We start from the raw sequence: 27,634 nt of genomic DNA, 5'->3' as shown, positions 1-27,634 counted from the left end.
AATAAAATTTAAAAATTAAAAAAAAAAAAAATCCCTGCCTGGATGTTCAGATGACTCCTTCCCTGAAGCCCCTCTTACCAGGTGGATAATGATTCCCCGAGGGTCAGGCACCGCATAGGCCACTGCGAGGGCAACCAGCAGAAGGACGAGGACCTTCTCCATGATGGACGGGCACAGCTGGTGTAGACAGCCGCTGGCAGGTCAGGTGGCAGAAGACAGACCCGGCCTGGGTGGTGGAGGTATAAAAGGGACTCTGTCCACATGTGACTCACCTTCCCCAGCCCGCTCGCTGGGCTGGACGTGAACCGAGGCCCAGCTGTGGCCAATCTGCTGGGGGGGGCGTGTCCTGATAAAGCAAATGGGCGACACCTGGTTCCTTGTGCATGCGTGTGCGTGTATGTGTGCACCTGTGTGTGTGTGTGTGTGTGTGTGTGTGTGTGTGTGTGGTGGTGATACTGCATCGTGGTTGGGTGTGGACTCTGGAACACTTTTACTTGTAAAGTTATTAGCTGGGCAAGTTATCTGTTCTGAGCCTCAGTCTCCTTATCTTCAACTGGGGATCATTTTGAGAGTTGGGAGGGCTGAGTGAGTGAATATGTCGCATATATCTTAACACACATGGGTAGCTCAGCCCCGGGCTTGGCTCTGTCATTAGGATGTGTCAGCCGCTGTTACCGGTGCTCCGTTCCCCGCTGGTGCCCGGAGCCCTGGTAGGGCTGGGACTCGGGTGAGGCAAGAGAGGCACCAAGGGTGTGAGCACCCCCTTCAGCTTTGCATGTAGGCACCTCTCACCCCAGTCTAGGCCCTGCTTCTGGCTCCATCCAAACCCAGGGATCAGGCCCCGGTGAGGAGGGGCCCCAGCCTCCCCTGGGGCATTTTAGGGCAGGTCGAGGCTGCTGGGGCTGACCCGCTCTGTGATTGACCACCGGAGGGGGGATGTGTGTTCTCACTTCCCACCTGCCCTCACACTGTGGGGGAGGCGGGGAGGGGGGGCCTGCCTCCGTGAGTGATTTCAGGGGCCCTTAGGATGGTCCTTCTCACACAATTGTCTCCCGTTTCCTCTTCACTCAACATCTGCAGTCCCAAACCCCTTCAGTTAAGGCTTCCACTCAGCCTGTCCCCTACACAAGGCCACCTGTGAACGTGAGCTGTAGTCTATCCTGGCTGAGGACGAGGAAGTCTTGTGAATCGCAGATGGACCCAGGTCGGGGGAGGGGGGCTGAAGGCTGGGAAGGGTGCAGCTGCCAGAGTGTGCTCAGGTGTGGGACCAGAGCAACTTTCCCTGGACGACCGCTCACTGCAGCCAAGGATCCCATCCCAGGAGGTGGAAGACCGCCCCGCTGTGGAGGCCCTGGATCCGGTTCCCCAGAGCACAGCTTGGATCCATATAGACTTGGCTTCCAAACTCGGCCCTCCCTAGCCACGTGACCTTGGACAGGTAATTTAAATCTGTAAGCCATCTGAGCCTGTTTCCTCTGTACCGAGGAAGATGATGGCTCCTTTGTAAGGTCAGGATTGAGTAAGACAATGCAGGTGGGAGTGCCTAGCGTCTAGTAGGTGTTCTGCCCTCGTAATACTCCCACCCCTCCGCCTTACAGCCCTAGAGGGTGGAATAGAGGGGAGTAGCTGGAGGAACGAGCTAGGAGACCCTCACAATGGGAGAAACCTGACACAAAAGTATCACTGATTAAAGCAACACTAGTCTGTCTTATTTTTATGGAACTCAGTGTTTAAAACCACTTTCCCCTATGAGGTCATTCTGGCCCCTCCTTCGCTTCCCACTCCCCTCCCCCCCAGTACCCCTGTGAGCAGAGCCACAGGGAGGGTAATTGCACTTTGCTTTTCAGCAGCCAAGGCCAGGAGGCTGGGGAAGGAACTGGCGGAGCTCTTTCCATCTGTGACCAGAGCTGTGAAAAGTGCATCAGTCCTATCTCCGGCTGGTCACAGCCAACTTCCCAGAGGAGGAAGAATGGAGTTTTTTCCGTTACAGATGAAGAGTATAGCAAAGAGAACTTTGGCCAATGTTTCTGCTTCCAAAATATAAGCAAAAATTAGATTTTTTTTTTTTTTTACCAAATCCCCATAAGGTTTAGCCACCCCTTGCCCAATCTAAAGAGTGTTGTGCATTGCGTTTTTCCCCTTTAAAAAGGAACCCCACATGCAATCACATGGATTAACTTCAGAGGCATAATGTTGAGTGAGGAAAGCCACAGACAGAAAACATACAGACTGTGTGGTTACGTTTACATGCAGTTCAGGAAAAGGCAAAACTAACCTATGGTGATAAACATCTGCAGGTTTACCCCTGGGTGGGCAAATTGGCTGGGAGGCGGCAAGAGGAAGCCTTCTGGAATGTTGGAATTGTTCTAAATCTTGATTTGGGGCATTGAGAGAGAGAGGGCATGAGTGAAAGAGGGCAGGGAGGGAGAGAGAGGGGGGAGAGAGAGACTCTCTGATGCGGAACTCACGAATGGTGAGATCATGACCCGAGCAGAAGTTGGATGCTGAGCTGACTGAGCCACCCAGGTGCCCCCACAGTATGTACTTTTAAAAAGTTGTGTTTTATTTTTGTTTTTATTTTTGGCCTGGCTTCTTAGCATAACACATTTGGGATTTGTGCACGTTGTGGCCGGTTTCTGTAGTTTGTTTCTACTGTTTCTGCTTCTGTTGTGTAGAATGGAACCACAGTGTGTTTATCCATTCCCGGCTGAAGGACATTTGGGTTATTTCTGAAAAATTTGGGGCAATTATTAATAAAGCTCTTATACAGGAGCACCTGGGTGGCGGGGTCGGTTAAGCGTCTGACTTCAGCTCAGGTCATGAGTTCGAGCCCTGCATCAGGCTCTGTGCTGACAGTTCACAGCCTGGAGCCTGCTTCGGATTCTGTGTCTCCCTCTCTCTCTGCCCCTCCCCCACTCATGTACTGTCTCTCAAAAAAAAAAAATAAACGTTAAAAAATGTTTAAAAAAGCTTTTATACATATTTGTGTACAGGTTTTTGTATGTGTGCAAGTTTTCATTTCTCTGGGACAAATAATCAGGAGTGAGATGGCTGAGTCTTGTAGCAAATGTTTGTTTCAATTTCTGAAAGATGTTGGACTGTTTTCCAAAAGGGCTGAACTAATGTGCATTCCTATCAGCAATGTATAAACGTTCCAAATGCTTTCTACATCCTCATCAGGGTTCGGCACTGCTGGTTTTTTAGTTTTTTTTCTCTTTCTTTCCTTCTCTTTCTTTTTTTTGTTGTTTGTTTCTTTGTTTTTGGTTTTTAATTTAGCCTTTCTAATAGATGTAAGAGCAGTATGTCATTTGCATTTCCCTACCGACTGATGGTGTTGAGCATTTTTTCATGTGTTCAATTGCCATCCATGTATCGTCTTTGATCAAGTGTTTGTATCTTTTGCCAACCAATCTTTAATGGTTTTTTGTTTTCTTATTACTGAGTTTTGAGAGTTATCAGTGTCCTACAGGGGCTTGAAGTCTGTTCATATTATTGGGAGCCAGTAATGACTGGCTGGGTCCACCTTAGTGGGAAATCCATTCAGTCTCCGTCTGTCCCACCATGGACCCCTTGTTATGAGTCTCTGAGCCAGTGCAGGGTAGGAGTGGGTGGGGAAGGAGGCTGGCTAGCATTTACAGGAGTGGGGTGTCCTGTCCAGTTGATGTTAAAACCCTCTGCAGTAGCAAACCCTTGGAGAACATTCTTATAGGACTCAAATACTCTCTGGTTTTTGTCCCTATTTTGAGGATTCCATGTACCCTACCCCTTTCCTGAAACTCTTAACCCTCCAACCTTACTCTGTTGGAGACGATGACCATCTGGCTTGTACATCAGCTGCTGCCCACAGACTGACGTACCTCAGACTGTCTCTCCTTACAGGAGAGGTGGTATACTTTTTGAGGCAGCCATAACAAATTACCACCCACTTGGCAGATCGAAACAACAGAAGTTGGTTCCCCTACAATTTTGAAGGCCAAAAGTCGAAATCAAGGTATCAGCAGGGCTGTGCTTTCTACGGAGGCTTTAGGGGAGAATCGGTTCCATGCCCCTTCTTGCTTCTGGTGGTTACCAGCTTCCTTGGCTGAAACCCCATCATTCTAGTCTCGACCTCCATGGTTATGTCACCTTTTCCTTTTTGTCTGGATTCTCCTCTTGTGTCTTAGAAGGATACTTGTCATTGGATGTAGGACCCGCCTAGATAATCTGGCAGGATCTTCTTATCTCAAATCTTTACTTATAGCTGCAAGGAACCTTTTTCTCAATAAAGTAATTTTTACAGGTTCTGGGCATTAGGATGTGGATCTTTGGGGGGTAGATAATAACAGCACTAGAAGTGCTACCTTCTGGGGAGATTTCCTTTCCTCACTGTCCCCAGGGCTGTCCTGAGTGGGGTTGTCATGCCACAGTAGTCCACTCCCACCTGGCCAGCACCCCCATCAGAGCTCTCTCTGGAGCAGGCGGAGGGTGGGGCTTCCACAGTGAGGGAAGAGGCCCGACTGTCCCCCTGGCCTCATACAGCAGAGTTTCACCCTCACATAGGAAGGAGGTCAGGGTGCTGGCCAGCCCAAACCAAAACAATGTGACAAGTGTCCACTAGAGACGGACATTTGTCTGCCTGCATCTTTTGAGTGACTGGTAGTGACTCATTTCTACAGCTCCCCTGGGGACATAGTGCTCTTTTTGATTTATTATTCGGAGAGTAAGAGAGAATGCCACAGGCTTTCACGTAGCTCTTCCTGGTACATTTGTCTTTAGCTCAAGGGTCAGGGAGCCAAGGTGAGGATTTGACCTGTTCCTGAGGTGATCTGGCGTAACCATTTAGAACATAGGATGGATTTCAGGCCTTGCAGTTCTGTACTCTCACAGCCCCTGAATCTTATCTTAATGGCCCTATGCCTTATAGCAACAGGTCTCAACAAATTCTCAGAGCCATAGCACATAAAGGTCTTGACTTAGGTTTTTTAAATCTTTATTTATTTATTTTGAGAGAGAGCATGCTCATGCCTGAGTGGGGGAGGAGCAGAGAGAGAGAGAGAGGGAGAGAGAGAATCCCAAGCAGGCTCTGCATTGTCAGTACAGAGCTGGACTAGGGGTTTGATCTCATGAACCATAAGATCATGACCTGAACTTAAATCAAGAGTTGGATGCTTAACTGACTGAGCCACCCAGGTGCCCCTTAACTTAAAAACATTTTTTTTAAATGTTTTTATTTATTTTTGAGACAGAGAGAGACAGAGCGTGAGCAGGGGAGGGGCAGAGAGAGAGGGGGACACAGAATCGGAAGCAGGCTCCAGGCTCCAAGCTGTCAGCACAGAGCCTGACATGGGGCTCGAACTCACAGACTGTGAGATCATGACCTGAGCTGAAGTCCGACGCTCAACCGACTGAACCATTCAGGTGCCCCTTATTTTATTTTTTTTAAAGATTGTATTTTTAAGTAATCTCTACATCCAACATGGGGCTTTAACTCACAACCCTGAGACCAAAAGTCTTATGTTCTAGTCAGGTACCCCTCATTTTATTTATTGAGTCAATAATCTAGATATTTGAGCTTGTCTTGCTTGATATTATTCAGTGCCCCCCACTGAATTTCCTGATTTCTTCATTCTCCTTATTTTATTTATTTATTTTTAGTAGGTGCTGTGCCCCAGCATGGGACTTGAACTCACAACCCCTCAACCAAGCGTCACATTCTCTACTGGCTGAGCCAGCCAGGCACCCTTTCTTCATACCCTTTAAATCTATTTTGACCAGGGCCGCCTGGGTGGCTCAGTCGGTTAAGCGTCCAACTTCAGCTCAGGTCATGATCTCGCGGTCTGTGAGTTTGAGCCCCGCGTCAGGCTCTGGGCTGACGGCTCAGAGCCTGGAGGCTGTTTCAGATTCTGTGTCTCCCTCTCTCTGCCCCTCCCCTGTTCACGCTCTGTCTCTCTCTGTCTCAAAAATAAATAAACATTAAAAAAAAATTTTTTTTGAATAAATCTGTTTTGACCAAAGCCACTTGGCTCCCAGAACTTGTCCCTCAGAGGGCACATGATCTCTGGTGTTCATGAGTGACAATTTTATTAGCTATTTCTCCTCTGTGTACCATGGAACATAAACAGGAATCTCAGAGCGTTTTGCCCGAAGCCCTCTTTCTGGTGCCAATGTTTGGATCAGTTAGGGCTCTTTGGTGCCCACGGCCAAAGCGTACTCTGGCTAATGAAATAAAAAAAGAAGGAAATAGAAGGATATCGGGTGGGTCACAGAGCTGAAGAAGGAGCAGGGCAACTGTCTAGGCAGAGTGGGAATCAGGGTGTGTCTGAAGTTCCCAGTAGCAGCAACTCATGGATTGTTTCTTAGGGATGTTGCCAAGGCCTGATAAAGCAATAGCTTTTTTTCCCTTTTGTCAGTCTACTACCAATTCAGATTCTCCAGGGAGAGACTGATGGCCTAGTTTGGGTCACCCACTCATCCTTGTCTCTGGAGTCTGTATGCCCTGTGATTGTCTCACCAGATCCTCAGGAAGCAGGAGAGTCTGTTCTCAGAGGCAGGGGAAGTTGTGCTGGGCAGGCCAAACAGAGGTGGTTCACCAGCCTAGAGCCTTCTCTGAGTGGGAGAAGATACAGTCTGTCTCTAGGGAAACTGCCGGTCTGATGGTGGACACATAGGCTGTGCCCTCAATGACCTTCCAGTCTGATGGGAAGACTGGTCACAAAACCAAAGAGATTTAAGAGAAAGAGGAAATGTAGGCAGTGGCACAAGTATGTTCAAGACAGGGTTTGGGGGGGGGGTGAGGGGAAAGACAGGGTTTTGGTTTTTTTTAGTAGTGAAAAACTGGAAACTGCTAAAATACCCTAAAAAGGGGAAATGCTCAAACAATTAAATGATTACATACTCTGAATCAATATACACACATTAAAATCATGTTTTTGAAAAAAAATAGTAATATGAGAAAATATTAATGGTGTAATGCTATGTGAAAAAAATTGGATACTAAATTGTCCAATTGTATAAAGCAGTATATGCAGAAGGAAGGAAATATGTCAAAATGTTAACAGAGGTAATAATAATGATAAACCTTTTGAGTACTTTTATATGTGAGGCCCTGTGCCAAACAGTTTACCTGTATTATTTTACCTAACCCTTAGGTGATAGGAACTATTCTCCCCATACTTTTTAAAAGCAGGCTCTACGCCCAGTGTGGGGCTTGAACCCGTGACCCTGAGATCAAGACCTGAGCTGAGATCAAGCGTCTGACTCTTAACCAACTGAGCCACTCAGGCTCCCTCTCCCCATTTTATAGATGAAGAAACTGAGGCTTGGGGAGGTTAAATCCACAGATAGTCATATAGCTAGTAAGTGGCTAACTCAATCCAGATGTGTCTAAAGCCAAAGTCCATGTGTTTTTTTAAAAAATGTTTATTTATTTATTTTGAGAAAGAGAGAGGGAGGGAAGGAGCATGAACAAGGGAGGGGCAGAGAGAGAGGGAGAGACAGAATCCCAAGCAGTTTCCACACTCAGCATGAAGACAAGCTCATGAATGGTGAGATCATGACCTGAGCTGAAATCAAGCGACATTTACCTGACTGAGCCACCCAGGCAACCCCAAAGTCCATGTTTTTAAGATAATCTTGACTCCCCTTAGCTTCCAATGTTGGGGTTATGAGTGATTTATATCCTTTTATGTAGCTTTCCTGAATTTGCTAGATCCCTACACCAAACATGTATTTACCTATACAGTCATGAGAAATACATATTTTGAAAAAGAAGGGGGAAAAAGAAATATGCAACAAAAACATATAAACAGGAGAAAGATATTGTATTGAACAAAACCATTTGGTAATGGATACCTGGGTGGCTCAGTCAGTTAAGCGTGGGACTTCAGCTCAAGTCATGATCTTGTGGTCTGTGAGTTCCAGCCCCAGGTCGGGCTTTGTGCTGACAGCTCAGAGCCCGGAGCCTGCTTGGAATTCTGTGTCTTCCTCTCTCTCTGCTTCTCCCCCGCTCACGCTCTGTCACTTTCTTTCTCTCTCAAAAATAAATAAACATTAAAAAAAAAAACATATGTTAAAGTCTGGGAGGCCTCACAAGTATTGTCCTTTGCTGTGCTTTGTAGTTTTTTAATATAGCACTATCAGTCTGCATTGCAAATATATCTACGGATATACATATATGTAAATGCCTCACTGTCTTTGAGGGGAGGGACCCTCTTTTATCTCTGTGGTTTTGCCTAGGGAAGATACCCTCCAACATGGGGCTTAGCACATAGTAGGTTCTTAGAAATTGTTGATTGAAGAGAAACCATATGGACTAGAAACCAGTGACCGGAAGACACAATCAGAAAAGGTTTTGCTGGACTCCCCTGTATTGGGATTTCTGAGAGGGCGACTAGGGAGCCAGGGCGGGGTTGGATGGGATGGGGGAACAGTGTTCAAGGAGAGGTTTTGGTTCTGCGGCAGGAGTTGAGCGGGAGGAATGTGACAGCTGCAGCCCCACCCTCTCAATTTTTGTCACCCCCCCCCCACCCCCCCAACTCAGGAGGGTGAAGAGGGGTCTCAGTTCCCTGAGAAACTGAGCGGTGGGCGGGCCAGGAGCTCCCCACGCCTCCCCGGGCCCTCATCTGTTTCCCACCCTCCTCCGACCGGAGTCCCGAGGCGCTGGCCGCGGTGCTGAAGCAGCGCTCTCCGAGGAGGGAGGAAGGAGGGGCCGGGCCGCGGCGAAGAGGCGGAGCTCTATGAAGCTCTGAGCTGGAAAGGGGGGAGGGGCAGGGCGGCGCCAGCAGGCCCGAGACCCTGGCAGGCTTGAGAGGAGGCAGGAGACTGGAGACGGCCTGGCTAGAGTGGACAAAGGCATCTGGACAATCTTCCTCGGAAGAAACCAAGGTTGTCGTCCTGGTCTTATAAATCCTCTCTCTTCTACCTTGGAGGGACCCTCACCTTGTGTCCTGACCTCAGCCTCGTTCCCAAACCCATCTGAGGAGTGACTGACTTCTAGGCTTTTCTGTCTGCGAAGCCACTAGCTTACAGCCCACAAGACCCCAGGTGAGGGCCTACTGCCTCACCATGGTGAAGTTGCTGCCCGCCCAGGAGGCAGCCAAGATCTACCACACCAACTATGTGCGCAACTCGAGGGCTGTGGGTGTGATGTGGGGCACACTCACCATCTGTTTTTCGGTGCTTGTTATGGCCCTCTTTATCCAGCCCTACTGGATTGGTGACAGCGTTAACACACCCCAGGCAGGCTACTTTGGCCTTTTCTCCTACTGTGTGGGCAACGTGCTGTCCTCTGAGCTCATCTGCAAGGGTGGCCCGCTGGACTTCTCCTCCATTCCCTCTAGAGCTTTCAAGACTGCCATGTTTTTTGTGGCCTTGGCCATGTTCCTCATCATTGGCTCCATCATCTGCTTTAGCCTCTTCTTCGTCTGCAACACGGCCACTGTCTACAAGATCTGTGCATGGATGCAGCTGGCTGCAGGTGAGCAGGGTTAATGGGAGGGCAAGTGGGGGCTCACCCCCCGCCACAGGGGACGCTGCACCATTCCGCCCTCTGGAGGCTCTTGGTCTTCTTCCCAGCTGTTCCTCTTTATTTTTTTTTTTCTTGAAGATTTAATTTTTTAAAGCAATCTCTACATGGGGCTTGAACCTACAACCCCGAGATCAAGAGTCACATGCTCCACCGACCGAGTCCACCAGGCTCCCCTCAGCTGTTCTCCTTTAGCCCAGCCCTACTCAATGCTCTGTAGAAGCTTCTGAGGAGTAGAGAACTTTAGACTGGTTGAGACCAAAAGGATCGTTGAGATCAAATTGTTCAACCCCCTCATCTTACTGATAGGAACTGAGGTCCAGAGAAGGGGAGTGACTTGCCCAGGAGCACACAGCTAGTTGATAGAAGGTGTCCTGACTCCCAGGCCACCACATCAGAGGTTGTTGTTGCTCTGAGGAGGAAAAAGAAGGAAGCTTCCATTGTCAGCCATGTGGAAATAGGATCCAGCCCAGGGCAAAATGTCAGGCACATCCTAGATGTCTCCATCTCCCACTTCTGGGCGTTTGTTCTTTCTCTTTATGGATCCCCAGATCCCTGCCCTCACTCTTCCCCTCTCACCCAAAATTGCTCTCAGGGAGATTCTAAAGTCAGTTGTTTATTTGGAGTGTTATGCTGTGACCTTTCCCATAGAAACTTGCATTGAAGTTCTCTCTTTCATGGTGGAGTGAAAGTCTTTGTTCCCTAGTTATAGGTTTCTGTACTTGAGGCAGCAAACGGGAGTGATATTTTGTCATGGGGGGAGTGGTGGTGGTGGCTAGGGTCTTTTATTATTATTTTTAATGTTTATTTATTGTTGAGAGAGAGCATGAGCAGGGGAAGAGTCAGGAAGGGGGGGAACAGAGGCTCCAAAGTGGGCTCTGTGCTGACAGCAGTCAGCCCTATTCAGGGCTTGAACCCATGAACTACAAGATCATGACCTGAGCCGAAGTTTGAGGCTTAACTGACTGAGCCACCCAGGCATCCCAGATGGCTAGGGTCTTTTAAAACTATGGAGGGGTGGGGCACCTGGGTGGCTCAGTTGGTTAAACCTTCGACTCTTGGTTTCCACTCGTGATCTCACGGTTTGTGGGTTCAAATCCCACACTGGGCTCTGCACTGACAGTGCGGAGCCTGCTTGGGATTCTCTCTCTTCCTCTTTCTCTGTCCCTCCCCTGCTGTCTCTGTCTCTCTCAAAATAAATAAATAAACTAAAAAAAAATTAAACAAACAAAAAACTATGTGGGGTAGGTGGCTACTTATGGTGCCCCAAAGCAGGCCTTTCCTGCCCCTTTTTCCTGCTCCTGGCCCAGGCAGGCCTCTCGGTCCTTGGGCCAGCTGCTCCCGTTTTCCTCTAAAGCTCAGGAAGACATGGCCTAAGGCCTTGTCCTTCAGCCCTTGGTCCCCTCCCATCCCAAGGACCACGCATAGACTGCCCATTCTAGGGAAATGTCCAGGGGCAGTGTGGGGACTTCAGACTAGAGAGCAAACCATCTTGATATCGTTGGTTAGAATGAGAAGTAGTATTATCCATAACAGGGGGAATGGAGCGGGGATCAGAATCCCAGACAACAAGGGGCGCCTGAGTGGGTCGGCCGGTTGGGCGTCTGACTTCGGCTCAGGTCACGATCTCGCGGTCCGTGAGTTCGAGCCCCGCGTCGGGCTCTGGGCTGATGGCTCAGAGCCTGGAGCCTGCTTCGGATTCTGTGTCTCCCTCTCTCTCTGCCCCTCCCCCGTTCATGCTCTGTCTCTCTCTGTCTCAAAAATAAATAAATAAAAAAAAACCGTTAAAAAAAGTAAAAAAAAAAAAAAAAAAAGAATCCCAGACAACAAAACACATAGATTCAAGACTCTGTCAGAGTTGGAGGGGACCTTAGAGAGCTATAGGTACCCCCCCACCCCCGCCCAAAGATGAGGAATCTGGGACTGAGAAAGAGGAAAAGACTTGGCCAAACCTGTAACAGATCAACTGGCAACTAAGGACCAAGGAGAATTAAAGCAGCAGGTTCCAAGAAACAAGATGTATTCCAAACTCACTTTTATTGAGCCACACATTTACATAAGTATAATGACTTACAAAGCACTTTCACATCTACCCTCTGGAGGAGCCCATCCCTACCTAGTGAGGTGGGCATTCCTCTTATTGATAAGAGGAATAAGAGCCTTATAGATAAGGCTCCTAATGGGTAACTTGACTTTTAGCACAGGTAGTGGTGGACAGAACCTTTGATTCCAAATTTTGTACTCAGGCTACTCACTTGGCTCCAGAGCTGCGTCTGCAATCCACCCACCATCTCCCTCTCTGGTCTCTCTGTATCATGAGTGAGAGGTTGGGACAGGGCTGAGGTAAATCTTGGTGGGCGGTGGGGAGAAGGAGGAGAAATGCAGATGTAGCAGTTCTGGGACAAAGAGGAGTAGAATGGACCCTGGCATGCTTACCAGCTGGTCCTCCATATCAGAGCTATGGGATGCTGGAAACACAACCATTCCTCTCATTCTCCACACTGCCCCCTCCCACAACCTCCTGCAACAGGTGCCATGTGCTGAACAGGCAGTGCTTGGGAGGGACTACGTGGGGGAGACGTCACCAGGCCATTTGAGTTAGACCCTGCCGGGTCATGGAGCTGGAGACATTGATAGCAGAGGTGGCCAGATGCCATCCCATGAAACATTTACATTGGGAAGAGCAAAAGTGGTGTCATGTTCCATTCTTTGGTGCAGGGGAATGGAAGATGAGCCAAAGGGAGGGATTAAGAGGGGGTCTGCTTTGCAGTCAGCAGCTGGGAGACAGGTCCATTTGAAGATGCCTAAACCAGTTAGTTTAACCTTGCCAAGAAACCTGAGGCCAGGGAAGGGAGCAGGAGAAAGGAAAGAGGATTGGTGCCTGGGCCAGTGGGGGGCTGTAGTTTAACAATGTTAATTGAGCTTCTGGATCCCAGGTATAAGTTGTGTGTGGTTCCAGCTCCTAGAAACACAGGTAGAGCAAGTTGCTTGTCTCTCTGAGTCTTGATAACCTCATCTGTAGGGTGTAGCAACAGCACCTCCCATCACAAGGTTCTTGTGAGGATGGGATGTATACTGCATGTAAAACACCTTGTACGGTCCTTGACACATAGGAGGTGCTCGGCAAATATGAAAAACACAAAAACAGTCAGGATGGGGGGGTGTGACAAAAAAACTCCCAAATCTTAGTGGCTTAAAACAAAGATTTATTCTTTGCTGGTGGCACAAGCTCACTGAGGATCAGCTGGGGGCTCTGCTTTCACCCTTCTCTTCTGGAACCCGGGCTGATGGAGCACCGGCTGTCATCTGGCTGTCATCATTGCAGAGGGAAAGGGAGCTCTGGAAGGCGTCTCCCCAGAAGTTACATGCTGTGGCCCGCAACCCCACACATTTCCGCTCCTATTTTGTTGTCTAAGGGAAGTCTTATGGCCTTGCCCAACTTGAAAAGAGGGGAGCAAGGAAATCTAACACCGCTATGTACCTGAAATGTTTGTGAACAGCTCTAATGGCATTCACATCCCCTGAGGTTGCTTCCATCTGACTTCAATGCCAATAATAATAGCAGCAACTGACTTTAATTGGCTGGTTACCATGTACCAGACACTGCAGTAAGCATTTTCTTTCTTTCTTTCTTTCTTTCTTTCTTTCTTTCTTTCTTTCTTTCTTTCTTTCTTCTTGGTTTAAATGTTTATTTATTTATTTATGAGAGACAGAGAAAGAGAGAGAGAGAGAGAGAGACAGTGCAAGCAAAGGAGGGGCAGAGAGAGAGGGAGACAGAGAATCCCACGCAGGCTCCACACTGTCAGCACAGAGCCTGACTCGGGGCTCGAACTCAGGAACCATGAGATCATGACCTGAGCTGAAATCAAGAGTCAGATGCTTCACCAAGCTGAGCCACCCAGGTGTCCCCACAGTGAGCGTTTTCTATACATGATCACACTTAATCTTCGTAACTCCGCTGTGAGTCAGGTAGTATTATCCTAATTTTACAGATGAGAGAATGGAAGTCAGAAAGGGTAAGTAAACTTGCCTGAGGATACCATGCTGGCCTCTGCTGAGAGTCCTGAGACATTACAAATGGAGTTGCCCCCCACTGTGCCCGGGTGGATGGGTCAGGTGCTCACAGAGGGTCATGGCACCCATTGTAACAACCTGTTTCCAGGTTGGAGGCCCTGGGCTATTTTCCAGAGATGCTACGGAAGGAGAAGGGGACCAAGGGGAGGAGATGGGGAGAATGGAAAGTCCAGAAGGGCAGCTCCTTTCCACATTGACCCATTCCACTCCTCCGCCCCGGTTAAGGTGGGGGCCACGGTTGGCACCAAAACTCTGGTCTTACACCAACTGGGGAAGGCCATAGGTTTTACCGAAGAGCTCTGGGAAAGTCTCCCCTCCCCTATGCTAAGTATCTTCCTGAAACACTTCTCATTTTGTCACGAAGTCTGAAATGTCAGCACTAAATACATTCAGCTCTTTGGAGTGATGTCAGTCTGAGAGTTTAGGGAATTAACTTTGAGGGAAAAAAAAAAAAAAAAAAGCCAGGAGCATGTGTTCAGGTCTTGACTCTGCCCTGGGCAACTCACTTGGTTTCTCTGAGACCTCAGTTTTCTAATCTGTAAAATGGGATATTAAGACATGGCCTACTTCACAGAACTGTTGTCAGGATCAAGAGGAAAAGGGTACACGAAGTATTTTGGACCTAAAAGACCTATACGCTTATATGAATTAGCTTGTCCCATGTAAAATCAAAGGCGAGTTGATGCATTTAGGTGGGGAGGGGGGATCCTGATCTTTATACTTTACTGTGCGTTTGTTTGATCTGTTGACTTTCCTTGCAAGCACAAACGGAGCCCAAGGTAGGTAACTGGGTCCTGTGAGGTGTTTCCCCGAGGTGCTCCTGGGTAGGGCACAGCCTCGGAACTGAAGAGCCTCTGGGCCCGTGGAAGGAGGGTGAGGGCTCAGAAGGTGGCACAGAGAATGGAAGGAACCCCCTGCCTGCATGTCGGTTGTGCTTGGGGTTGGCCTTGGTCACATCCCAGGATCGTGTCACATATCTGTGCAGCTAAGGTGGGGTGGTCCTTGGTGGGAGGGCAGGGAAGTGAGGAGAAGGAGGGAAAATGAAATTTTTGCCTGTAAATACTAAGTCAGTGAAAGCACAGGATGGGATAATTGTAGCTAACACTCGTGAAGCACTAAGTATGTGCTAGGCACTTTTCCAATATTAACTCATTTGCACCTCACTGCAATCCAAACAGGTAGGGCCTACTCATATTCCCACTGTATAGACGAGAAAACTGAGGCCAAAAAAAAAGCTTAAGTAGCTTGCTCTGAGTCACACAGCTAGTTAGGAAAGAGCTGGGCTTGAAATCCAGGCAGCCCGTTCTAGTGTTTCCCGCTTTTCCTAGTGAGAGAATTACCTGAAAGAATGATTTTCAAAACAGGGATTCCCGGGGCACCTGGGTGGCTCAGTCAGTTGGGCGGCTGACTTTGGCTCAGGTCATGATCTCACAGCTTGTGAGTTCGAGCCCCATGTCGGGCTCTGGGCTGACAGCTTGGAGCCTGGAGCCTGCTTTGGATTCTGTGTCTCCCTCTCCGCCCCTCCCCCACTCACACTGTCTCTCTGTCTCTCAAAAATAAACATTAAAAAAAATTTTACCCCCCCCCCAGGGATTCCTGAGCCCACCCCTGGCCTGGGAATCAGCATTTTAAACAAATACTCCAGGGGATTCTCAAATTTAGGGAAGTATGGACAACTGCAGTGTTATGCACTGAGTTAAGAGGGAGAGACCTATTTGCTTGAATGAAAGGTTCATGAGGGAAGCAGCCAGAGATGGGGCTGGAAAACTTTGTGTTTTCATTAAATCTAAGATTCCCAAGTTGCGGGACATACCATGATTCTATGTGTGTAAAAAGGAAAAATACTCCTTTTTTTAAAAAAGTTTATTTATTTATTTTGAAAGAGAGAGAGAGAGAGGGAGAGCGAGTGGGGGAGGGACAGAGAGAGAGGGAGACAGAGAATTCTAAGCGGGCTCTGCCCTGTCAGCACAGAGCCTGATGCAGGGCTCGAACTCACTAACCAGGAGATCATGGCCTGAGCCGAAGTCAGACACTTAACTGAGCCACCCAGGTGTCTCCAAAAGAAAAAAATACTTGTAATCAAACCACGGCCTGAAGCTTTCTTACTATTTCAGAGATATCGGAGCACGAATAAATATATGTCTTAGGAGTGACGAGTTCTCTGGGTCGGGACCAGATTTTGGAGGGGTTTGAAGCCAGAGTAGCCAGTGCCTCGTCAAGTCCAAAGTGAGGGGCACGGCTGAGGGCCTGGTAGGATCACCTGGTGCCATGGCAGAACCTTCCCCGGGCGGAGGAGCTCCACTTTCTGCCTCTATCCCCACCAAGGGCAAGTCACTTTAACTCTTGGATCCTCCATTTTCTCCCCTGTGCTCTACAAGAACCATGGTAGGAGCTTCCCGCCCTCTCAAGGAGGAGGGGGAGTGACAAGGTGGCAACAGTGGGCGGGGGGGGGGGGCAGTAGCAGACTGAGCACAGCCAGCCTGACACCATCTTCACCCTCTCCCACCCCCTCAGCCACAGGCCTCATGATCGGCTGCCTGGTCTACCCGGATGGCTGGGACTCAAGTGAGGTGCGACGCATGTGTGGGGAGCAGACGGGCAAGTACACGCTGGGTCAGTGCACCATCCGCTGGGCCTTCATGCTGGCCATCCTCAGCATCGGAGATGCCCTCATCCTCTCCTTCCTGGCCTTCGTGCTGGGCTACCGGCAGGACAAGCTCCTCCCCGATGACTACAAGGCCGATGGAAAAGGTAACCTGCCCTCCCCCGGGGAGGTGGGGCTTCCTCTCAGCCAGTTACCAGAGGACTGGTCCCTGGCCCGGGGTTGGGGACGGACACCAAGACCAATTGGACACAGGCCTCATTCCAGAGGCCAAAAGTCAGTGGGGGGTTGTAAGCTGGCGGCTGATGAGGCAATGAGAGAGACCTGTGGGGCAGAGGCTGTCTGTGATAGAAGGGTGTCCTCATGCCTCCCCCGCCCCTGACTTATGTCAGGGTCTCCAGGGGAGAGAACCCTGATCCAGCCTGGGGGGCGAGTTACGGCCTCCTAGAGAAGGCGGTGCTGGGGCTGGGTCCCCAAGTTCACCGGGAGTCTGCTTGGTGGAGAGAGGAGCGGCCAGTCAGGAGAGGGGCTGTGTTGTTGGGGCAGGAGGAGAAAGGTAGGTGAGGGGACAGATGTGACAGCTCCTGGAATGCATACGGTGGGCGGTCCCTTGAGTTAGAATAACCTTGGGGTTCTCTGTATGCCATCCTGTTTCAATTTCCTTCTGCCCAAATCCTACCCCTGAGTCATGAGTCAGTTGTAGGAGACCCGAAGCCCAGACGGACGCTTTAGCCTTTTCTGACTCCTTCCCAACTGACCTTTCTTCCTCTTATGGTACTTTCTGCTCCCGTTTCTCTTTCAGGGCATAAATTTTATCTCCTAGTCATAGGGCAAGGCCTGTCTCACATGCGTGTGAATCCAAAATTGCCCACTCTCCCCACAGTCTTCGCCCCATTGACCTGAACTCGAAGGGGGAGGCAAACTCCGTTGCCCCCTGGGACCAAGGACGCTTCCCAGATGAGGAACTTGCAGCCCGGAAGGGAGACCCCCCCCCCCCCCCCCCGCCCCAGGGCTACACAGAAAGGTGGTGGCAAAAATGACCAGACTCTGGCTCAGCCCAGGGCCCACTGCTCCATAAGGAAGTCATTAGACATCTCATCCTCCTCTGGCAGTGGAAGACTCGCACGCCTAAGTTATAGGATGAAAGCTGAAAACCAAATTGCTAGAATGAGCTGGACCAAGGAGGAGAGGAGAGAGAGGTGTCTTTCTGTTGAAGGAGGGGGCCGATAGTTCCTAGGTTCTGGGAACACTTAAGGTCTGGGTGCCTCGAAAACCCCGTGAGGGGAAGGGAAATGGGACTGGTATGTACTGAGGCTTTGCCATGTGCAGGAGTGATGTAAGGTTTGTTCCCCGGGGGGCCATCTTTGTTTAATCTGCACAGCAGCCCTGGGGGGACGGGTTGGAGGTGGGGGGGTCCAGCAGGATCTGTCTGCACAACCAGCACTTTCTCCAGCGATGGAGGTTTTTCCAAGGGAGGCTGCAGCAGGGGCCGCCGCTGGAGGCATTTTGTTCAGCTTTTAGCCCCCAGGCGGGGCCAACCTTAAATCTGGAAACACTGCAGAGAACATTTTTGTAGTCCTTATTTGCATTCTTTCCTTTTCACCAGGGATTCTTTTAGCTGGAAAGAAATGTTACGCGCGCGTGGCGCGGAGTTCCCTTTACAGCGCTTCCTTGTGGAGAGATGGGTTTGTCTCTTTGACCCTTTATCTACTGATCAAAATGTCAGTTGGCTTTCCTCTCTTTCCTTGTCCCTCTTCTTTCGTGCCCCATGCACCTGTTTCAATCTTTTCAGATTCTTTTCTCTCCATATTTTAGTTCCCTCACTATCATGCAGGATTCAATTTATCCTTCTTGTTTATAACCTGTTAGGAAACACCCACATAACCTTTCTGAACACATCTAACTACTTAGTGAAGTAGCTATCGCTGCTGTCAAAGCACAAAATTGGGTCAGGAAAGCAGAATTAAAAAAAAATTTTTTTTTAAATGCTTATTTAGTTTTGAGAGAGACAGAGAGACAGAGCATGAGTGGGGGAGGGGCAGAGAGAGAGGGAGACACAGAATCCGAAGCAGGCTCCAGGCTCCGAGCCGTCAGCACAGAGCCCGACGCGGGGCTCGAACTCACCAACCGCGAGATCAGAACCAGAGCCGAAGTCAGATACTTAAGCGACTGAGCCACCCAGGTGCCCTGGAAGGCAGAATTTGAGTCCCAGTTCCTCCAAGTCGCTTTCCTCAAGGTGCTTCCCACGAAAAAGCAGGACACTAACTCCTGCTCTGCCACCTCTATTATTGTGTGACATGAAGGAAACGATGACAGAAGTGAAGGCTTGCATGAGTACATGGTTGCTGATCCGCTCGTTAAGGGTTAAGGAGGCAGAGGAGAATGAGTGTGGGCTTTGGAGTCAGACCTGGTTTTAAAACTGGGGCTCCGTTGTTAACCAGCTGTGACTGCAGACATTACTCAACTTCGCTGAGCGTTTCCTCATCCGAGCCCCGTTTTTACAGGGTGAGGTGGCAGGTTTCTCCTCGGTTGAAAAAATTACCTACTTCAAAAGATCGTGCTCAGGCACAAGACAAGGATGTCTGCCGTTGGCACTGCAGTTGAAGAGCATACTGGAGGTTATAGCCAGGGTAGTTAGGCAAGAAAAAGAAGGAAAAGAAATCCAGTTTGGAGAGGACAAAGTGCAACGATCTCTACTAGCAGATGACATGATTTTGCATATGGAACGTGCTAAAGAATCCACTAAAAAACCATGAAAGGTAACATGCAACATTAGCGAGGCTGCAGGATATAAACAATATACAAAAATCTATCACATTCGCACACACAGCAGTGAACAATCTGAAAATGACTTGTCAGAAAGCAATGTCACTTATAATAGCATCAAAAAATAAAATATGTAGGGGCACGCCTGGGTGGCTCAGTCTGGTTAAGCGGCCGACTTCGGCTCAGGTCATGATCTCGCGGTCCGTGAGTTCGAGCCCCACATCAGGCTCTGTGCTGACAGCTCAGAGCCTGGAGCCTGTTTCGGATTCTGTGTCTTCCTCTCTCTGACCCTCCCCTGTTCATGCTCTGTCTCTCTCTGTCTCAAAAATAAATAAACGTTAAAAAAAAATTAAAAAAAAAAATAAATAAAATATGTAGAAAAAAATTTAACAAAAGAAGTGTGAGGTTTGTACATGAAAATTAAAAACCGCTGTTGAAAGAAATTAAAGGGCTAAATCAATGGGAGCATCCACATTCACGGATGAGAACACTTCATATTACAATGGCAATGCTCCCCAAACTGATCTACAGATTCAGTGCAATCCTTATCAAAATCCCAGCTGGCTTTTTGCAAAACTTGGTAAGCTGATCCTCAAACTCGTATGGAAACGCAGGGGACCCAGAAGAGCCAAAACAATCATGAAGAAGAACACAAGGTGGAGGGCACACATGCCGTGATTTCAAAACTTACTACGAAGCTACAGTAATCAGGATGGTGTGGTCCTGGCATGAGGATCGACATACAGATCAATGGAATAAAATTAAGAGTCCAGAAATGAACCCAAACATAAATGGCAAACTGATTGTCAACAGAGATGCCAAGACCATTCAATGGAGGGAAAGAATAGTCTTTTCAGTAAATGGCGCTAGAACAACCAGACATCTACACGCAAAAGAATGAAGTCGGGGGCATCTTGGGTGGCCCAGTTGGTTGAGTGTCTGGTTTTAGCTCAGGTCATGATCTCACAGTTCATGGGTTCGAGCCCCAGGTTAGGCTCTGTGCTGACAACTTGGAGCCTGGAGCCTGCTTCAAATTCTATGTCTCCCTCTCTCTCTCTCTCTGCCTCTCCCCTGCTCTCACTCTGTCTGTCTCTCTCTCAAAAATAAATAAACATTAAAAAAAAAAAAAAGAATGAAGTTGGACTGCCCACCTCACATGATATTTAAAAATTAACTGAAAATGGATCAAAGACCTAAATGTAAGATGTAACATTATAAAACTCTTAGAAGAAAACATAGGTATAAATCCTTGTGACCTTGGTTTAGGTGGTGGTTTCTTAGACGTGACACCTAATACACAAGCGACCAAAGGAAAAAATACGTATAAATTGGATTTCATAAAAAATGAAAGCTTTGGTGTGTCAAGGGACACCAACAAGAAAGTGAAGAAAAGACAACCCACGGAATGGGAGAATGTATTTGCAAATCATAATTCTAATATCCAGAATATAATAAGGACTCCTACAACTTGACAAATAAAACTACGAAGAACCCCATTTTTAAAGTGGGCAAAGGATTTGAATAGACATTTCTCCAAAGAAGATATCCAAATTGGCAAGACAGTTGACATCACTAGTCATGAGGAAAATGCAAATTAAAACCACAATGAGCTATTACTTCACATCCCACTAGGATGGCTGATAAAAAAGATGAACAGGGGCGCCTGGGTGGCTCAGTCGGTTGAGCATCCGACTTCGGCTCAGGTCATGATCTCATGGTTCATGAGTTCGAGCCCTACGTCGGGCTCTGGGCTGATGGCTCAGAGCTTGGAGCCTGCTTCGGATTCTGTGTCTCCCTCTCTCTCTGCCCCGTCCCCGCTCATGCTCTGTCTCTCTCTCCGTCAAGAATAAATAAAACATTAAAAATTAAAAAAAAAAAAAAAAAGATGAACAGTAACAGGTGTTGGTGAGCACGTGGAGAAAGGAACTCTCATACCCGGCTCGTGAAAAGGTAAAATGGCGCTATTGCTATAGAAAACAGGACGGCAGTTCCTCAAATGGTTAAACATAGAGAGAGGTGCTCTGTGACTCACACATTTATTCCTAGATACGTAGGCAAGAAAACTGCAAACACGTTTGCACAAAAACTTGGATATAAAGCTTCATAGCGGCACGAAAGCCAGGAAGTGGAAACCAACCAAACGTGAGTCAGCTGATGACCTGGATAAATAATATGTGTAAATCTACACAGTGGAATATTATTCAGCTGTAAGAAGTACTGATAATTTCTACCAAGTGGATGAACCTTGAAGACGTTGCAAGTGAAATGAGCCATACACAAAAGGCCATGTATTGTATGATCCCACTTATTTATTTATTTTTAAAGTTTATTTTCATTTATTTTTAAAATTTTATTTATTTTTATTTATTTCCAAAGCTTATTTATTAAAAATAAATTTTTAGAGAGAGGGTGCACGTGTGAGCGCACAAGTGGGGGAGGGGCAGGAGAGAGAGAGAGAGAGAGAGAGAGAGAGAGAGAGAGACTCCCAAGCAGGCTCTGTACTGTCGGCGCAGGGCCTGATGCGGGGCTTGAACTCACGAACTTCGAGATCATGACCTGAGCTGAAGTTGGACGCTTAGCCAATTGAGCCACCCGGGTGTCCTAACAGCGGTGATGGCTGCACAGCCCAGTGATTATCCTGGAACCCACCAACCTGTATGCTTTGAGTTGAGTAGATTTCGTGTTAGTGAATTGTATCTCAAAAAAAACCAAAAGACTGCGTGAAGGATTAGGCAGTGGGTAAATCACTAACAAAGCCTACATGTTATACAGGCGATTAACAAATGTTAGTTCTCTCCTCGTTCTGTCCTTCCGGTATCTCTACTTCTTACGTAATCACCTGCCCGACCACTAACAGCTCCTGGGCTCCAGGTGCCCACTGACACCCCCAGACACTGGGGGGGACAGCGGTGAGGGAAGCGGTCTGATTGGACCTTACCGTCTGATAAGGGACACCACATACAAAATGCAGTTACAAGCTGGTACACGTTAGGAACAACAACAACAATGCGAGCCTTCTCGAGAGTGAAGAAATCTGATCTGGTTTGGCGAGGGAGTTGTGTGCAGGGAATTATCCTGCAAACGAGGCCCGGGTGTATACACATAATGTTCTCTTTTTCATTGCAGAGGAAGTCTGAAGCAGCTGGCGTGCTGGTGAGTAATCCCACCGTTGGGTGGTCTGCCTGCCTTGGGGAAGGGCTGTGGCCTCCTTGGCCTCCGTTTCCTTACAGACTCATCAGGCAGAATGGCCCGTGGGGCCGGGTGTAGGGGCTGGCGTAGGGCCTGGGGGGAGGAGCAGTGACTCCCGCAGGAGCTAGCTGGCATCTGAGACCCCCTTGTTTTACCTCTTACTTGAGAAGTGGAAAAAGAACAGGAAGAAATAATGTCAAACAGCCAGGTGGTTTCATAAACTCATCTTTCTGTGGAGCCTGGCAAACAAGAACAGACTGCTTAGAAGTCATTCTTGTAAATGGGGCCCTTATTTTCAGAAAGACTTTAAGTGATCTGTAAGAAAAATGGAAAACCTAATTAAAAAAAAAAAATAAAAGTCACAGAGAGGAAAACAAATATTCTAGAAAGCTAGGCTAATAGAAATACTACCTTCCTTATGCTTCCTGATAGCCAACACAAAAAGAAAAATATGACTTTAACTGATTTTAATGTCTGGTTGAAAAGGAAGCACAACATATCAATTTCCTTATTGCCTTTCAGGTTTCCAAAATGTGATTTAACAAGAATATTAAGGAACACATTAAAAAAATATAAAAGCCCATCATAGTATCACCTTCCAAGTAGCTGCCATTTATTGAGGACCTACATCAGGCTAGGCCCTTCGTGTGGGTAGAAGGGGTTATCTCCATTAAAAAGAAACTTTTTTTTAACGTTTATTTATTTTTGAGAGACAGAGAGAGACAGAGCATGAGCATGGGAGGGACAGAGAGAGGGGGAGACACAGAATCCGGAGCAGGCTCCGGGCTCTGAGCTGTCAGCACAGAGCCCGACGCGGGGCTCGAACTCAGGGAGTGCAAGATCATGACCTGAGCCAAAGTCGGCTGCTTAACCGACTGAGCCACCCAGGCGCCCTGGGGTTATCTCCATTTAAACGATTTTAATTTCTGCAAAGTACCTTCCAGTCCTTGCCCACATAGATATACTTTTTTAAATAATAATAAGCATTGCCCGCCCCCACCCCCGCCCCCCCATTAGGTGATTCTCAAACTCTAATATGCATACAACCTACCTGGGAATCTTCTTAAAATGGAAATTCTGATTCAGGGGCCATAGACACTGTTCCTAACCTGCTTCACGTAATGGCTACACTTTGAATAGCAAACTGTTAGAGTGTAAACATTTTCTCATTTTTTTCCCAATGTTCATTATTATAAGTTTTTTAAAGCCACAAACTCCATAGCCCTGGTGTACTTTTTAATGGCTAAACAAGACCTTGGTTATTAGCCATCGAGGACTGTTCTCACAGATAAGAACGTGTTGCTTCTGTTGATAAATTCTGGAGTAGAATTGCTGAATCAAAGGTAACCACACCTCTATGTCTTTTCACCCATTTCTCCTATCCCTCCGTATCTATGAGCTCGTCATTGTTTTTAATGTTTATTTATTTATTTATTTTTGAGAGAGAGAGATAGAGAGAGAGAGAGAGAGAGAGAATTCCAAGCAGGCTCTGCAGTGTCAGTGCAGAGCCAGAAGTGGGGCTTGAACTCATGAACAGTGAGATCACGACCTGACCCCAAATTAAGAGTTGGATGCTTAACCAGCTGGGCACCCAGGCACCCGTTTTTTGTTTTTTACCTTTCAAGATTCCACAGAGATTATAGGCAGTATTTGTCTTTTTCTGACTTATTTCACTTAGCATAATGCCCTGGAGGTCCATTCATGTTGTCACAAATGGCAAAATTTCATTTTTTTTTTGGCTGAATAACATTCCAATATGGATATATAGCACAATTTTTTTTAAGTTTGTTTATTTTGAGAGACAGAGACAGCACAAGTCAGGGAGGGGCAGAGAGAGAGAATCCCAAGCAAGCACCACACATTCAGTGCGAGGCCCAGCACGGGACTGGAACCCACGAAACTGTGAGATCATGACCTGAGCTGAAACCAGGAGTCTGATGATGCTTAACAAACTGAGCCACCCAGGAGCCTCTATAGCACAGTTAAAAAAAGTTTTTTTAAATTTTATTTTAGAGAGAGTGAGAGAGCATGCAAGTGAGGGAGAGGGGCAGAGAGAGAGAGAGAGAGAGAGACAGAGACAGGGGATCTTAAGTAGCCTCCACGCTCAGTGTGGAGCCTGATGCGGGGCTCAATCCTATAACCCTGGGATCATGACCTGAGCTGTAGTCAAGAGCTGGGTCCTCAATCGACTGAGTCCCCCAGGCATCCCCCCATAGCACAAGTTTTAAGTGTCCACTGATGGACAGTTAGGCTGTAAATGGCGCTGCCATGAACATGGGAATGCGTACATCTTTTTGAATCAGTGTGTTTTTCTTTGGATAAATACCCCCAAATGGAATTGCTGGACCATACGGCAGTTCCATTTCTAATCTTTTGAGGAACCTCCATACTGTTTTTCCTAGTGGCTGCACCAACTCATAATCCCATCAACAGTGCACAGATGTTCTCTTTTCTCCATAACCTTGCCAACACTTTTTTTGTGTGTTTTTGATAGTAGCCTTTCTAAAAGGTGTGAGGTGATATTGTGGTTTTGATTTGCATTTCCCTGAGAGTTATTGATGTTGAGCATCTTTCTATGTGCCTGTTGGCCATCTGTATGTTTTCTTTTGGAAAATGTCTATACAGATCCTTTGCTCATTTTTTATGTATTTATTTATATTTATTCATTTTTTTCTTTGCTCATTTTTAGATTGTTTTCTTGCTATTGATTTATAGGAGTTCTCGATATATTTTGGATACATGATTTGCAAATATCTCCTCCCATTCAGCAGGCTGCTTTTTTATTGGTTGATGGTTTCCTTTGCTGTGCAGAGCTTTTTGTGTAGTCCCATGTGGTTTGTTTTTTTTTTTCGCTTTTGGTGTTAAATTCAAAAAATCGTTGCCATGATCTATGTCAAGGCGCTTACCGCCTGTGGTTTCTTCTAGCGGCTTTATGGTTTCAGGTCTGATATTAAAGTCTTTAACCCATTTTGATTTAACTTTTGTGTATGGTGTAAGGTAGTGGGCCAGTTTCCCGGTACCATTTAGTGAAAAGACTGCCCTTTCCCCATTGTATATTCACGACTTGTCATAAATTGGCCACAGCATAGGTTCATTTCTGGGCCGTCTACTCTGTTCCACTGATCTGTGTGTCTGCTTTTATGCCAATACCATACCGTTTTAAGTTTTGTAATATAGGTTGAAATCAGGGAGCCATGGTATCATGCTTCTAGCTTTGTTCTTGCCCAAGATTGCTTTTTAAAAATGATACTTTATTTATTTAAGAGACCTGAGTTTTTACTTGATGCACATTGACTATTATTTTATACACTAACGAAATTTGCCTGTCTGGGTAGGGCTGAATCAAAATGTAAGCTTCCGGGGGACATAGGGCGCATACATGGGGAATTTGGTTTTGCTTGGCTTTCTAAAAGTGTCAAATTTTATACTCTTGCGATTTTTTTTTTTTTTAATACCACAGGTCATCTATTTCCCTGACAATGGAAAATTAAGGAATCGAATTCTTCAGCGATAGAAACTTGTTCCGTCCACGCTTCCCTGTTCCTGGCCACTATAGGTCTGATACCCTGAAGCCTTTCACTATAGGATTCGAACCTGACACTCTCCTGAGACAAGACCTCCTACCGTATGCAGAACACTTTCAGGAGGAGCAGAACTACAGTGACCCACATTAAAGATATTCAGAGAGACATGGGCGGTACTCTCCTGACGGGGCCCCAGTTCTCATCGTATCCCCTTCATACCGGGGATCACGTTACTCCCTGGAGGCCTCTCGTCTGTAAAATGAGAGGGCTGAGTCCACGTCTCAGGGCTTCCCAGGTCTGAGTCTCGAGAGCCTGAGGATACATTCGTTTGCAGGCACAGCAGACACTGCCACCCAGCTCTCAAAGGGCAGCTGAGGGAGAGGCGGTTGTCATGCCAGATCATTTCAGGTTGGGGCTTAGGGGGTCCTTTGCTTCTCCTTTCTTAACTGTTTTCTTATTGATGATCAGAGGTGGGTAAGGAATGGAGGGGCCACCAGAACCCAAATCTATCAGGAAGTCCTATAAAGACTGGGTGAACATAGGATCTAAAAACTTAGGAGAGTAAACTCCATTACGTTCCCTCATAGTGCCCACTCCGACCCAATCAGGACTGGCCCCCAGCTTAAGAAATTTGTTACTTGTGTCCAAGTAATTTGTTTTAGTAATAGATCACATTTCTTGTAAGAACAAAACAAAACGACTTTGGATTTGGCACTCAATGGTGAATCTTTTGCCAGCCTCCAGAGGGGAGCTTGATTGAGGGAATACCTCCTTGTAGCAAAGACGAAGACAGGTTCTTTAGGCTATTCCCTGCCTGGAGACGGTACCTAGAAACAGGGCTTGCTGATTATCTGCAGTGGATAATCCTGAGAGGTAGGTAGTTTTTCCTGGTCTTGCGCATTTACTCAGTAAAGAGAAAATGTAGCTGCTGGTAGAGGAGGGGAGGTAAACACAGAACGAATCTGTAATGGATCTTGTTACTTGATCAAGGAGCAGTCACTGATAACGGTAAAGTTTCTCATTCCTGGGCTGTAAGGGCATTTTTTTTTTTTTTTTTTTAAAGTGAACTCTGCCTTCCAACATGGGGTTTGAACTCATGACTTTGGCAAGAGTCCCATGCTCTACCAACTGAGCCAGCCAGGCGCCCCTGTAGGGCATGCTTTTTAACCAATGCCCTGACAACCTACCCAGTGATGTTTCTTCTACAGTTCAGATGGATTTGGAACGAGCACCCCAGCATCGTCCTGTTGTTGGTAATGGGAACTATTGGAGTGAGACTTAAGAACAATCATATTCAGAGGTGCCTTAGTGGCTCAGTTGGGTAAGCATCTGACTCTTGCTCTTGGCTCAGGCCTTGATCTCAGGGTTGTGAGTTCAAGTCCCGTGTTGGGTACTACACGTGAAGCCTACTTAAAAAAAAAAAAAATCCCATTCATATTTTCTTGTGTTGATAAAATTATTTCAGTCAGGCATTTACTTTATGCAAACTTGAACAACAGAATTTGACAATTTTTGTAGCTTAGTGCCTTTTCTACTTTACATCCATTTATTTCTCATAATTTTACTTTTCATATGAAAAGAAACATTTCTAAGTCTACCTTCTCAAAATTTCTCACTACAATGGCAACCATGGTGGGCCACAGAAGCTTCTGGGGAACTTGAGCATCTGCCAATAGCCTGCACCTTGCTCTTGCCAGAACAGCACGTTTCACCAAAGCAGGAGTCGGTTTACTAATGACCAGTCCTGGAGAAGGATCTGCAAATCTGTTTAGGAGTCAGCCAGCATTTCACCTTTTGCTTGATCTTCAAAGAAACTCAGAATTCAACCTCTCCAATCACAGTAATGATTTTGGTTGAAAGCTAGTAACTGCTTATCAGCTCAAGTGGCTTTACCTTTACTTAAACTCCTAAGGGCACCTTGAATCTCATCTTTGAAAGTACATAGAAAATCAATAAAATCAGCACCTGTCTAACCAA

General features: G+C 47.2%; 3 protein-coding genes across 4 annotated transcripts in view; 2 read left to right on the top strand and 1 right to left on the bottom strand.

Annotated features, from left to right (window-relative positions):
* Window positions 1-221, bottom strand: part of CLPS (colipase) — a 2,519-nt gene extending 2,298 nt beyond the window's left edge. The window contains exon 1 of the mRNA XM_019456896.2: window positions 79-221. Coding sequence (XP_019312441.1) covers window positions 79-162 — 84 coding nt within the window. The 5' untranslated portion in view covers window positions 163-221. The remainder of the gene's footprint in view (window positions 1-78) is intronic.
* Window positions 1-2,066, top strand: part of LOC109271509 (uncharacterized) — a gene marked incomplete at its 5' end in the record, with an annotated part of 11,119 nt that extends 9,053 nt beyond the window's left edge. Inside the window, 2 exons of the mRNA XM_053905333.1 lie at window positions 1,081-1,438; window positions 1,851-2,066. Coding sequence (XP_053761308.1) covers window positions 1,081-1,428 — 348 coding nt within the window. The remainder of the gene's footprint in view (window positions 1-1,080; window positions 1,439-1,850) is intronic.
* Window positions 1,485-27,634, top strand: LHFPL5 (LHFPL tetraspan subfamily member 5). 2 transcript variants are annotated; one of them, XM_053905094.1, is made up of 5 exons: window positions 1,485-1,533; window positions 8,907-9,454; window positions 16,091-16,327; window positions 22,071-22,099; window positions 25,611-27,634. In XM_053905094.1, the coding sequence occupies exons 2-4, from the start codon at window positions 9,043-9,045 to the stop codon at window positions 22,079-22,081; spliced, it is 660 nt and encodes a 219-aa protein (XP_053761069.1). In that variant the 5' UTR covers window positions 1,485-1,533; window positions 8,907-9,042; the 3' UTR covers window positions 22,082-22,099; window positions 25,611-27,634. The 2 variants fall into 2 exon arrangements, with proteins under 2 accessions (XP_053761069.1, XP_053761068.1); XM_053905093.1 differs by lacking the exon at window positions 1,485-1,533 and adding an exon at window positions 1,540-2,537.

This window comes from Panthera pardus, unplaced genomic scaffold (genome assembly GCF_024362965.1).
Source record: "Panthera pardus isolate Hobbes unplaced genomic scaffold, ASM2436296v1 HiC_scaffold_17, whole genome shotgun sequence".
Taxonomy (NCBI): domain Eukaryota; kingdom Metazoa; phylum Chordata; class Mammalia; order Carnivora; family Felidae; genus Panthera; species Panthera pardus.
Note: the sequence above shows the minus strand (reverse complement) of the source record. Positions and strands in the feature narration are given on the sequence as shown.

Excerpts from the sequence above, each read along its gene's own strand:
- LHFPL5 (XM_053905094.1), top strand. The coding sequence starts at position 9,043 with ATGGTGAAGTTGCTGCCCGCCCAGGAGGCAGCCAAGATCTACCACACC. Across the intron at positions 9,455-16,090 it reads ATGGATGCAGCTGGCTGCAG|CCACAGGCCTCATGATCGGC; the intron begins GTGAGCAGGGTT and ends CCACCCCCTCAG.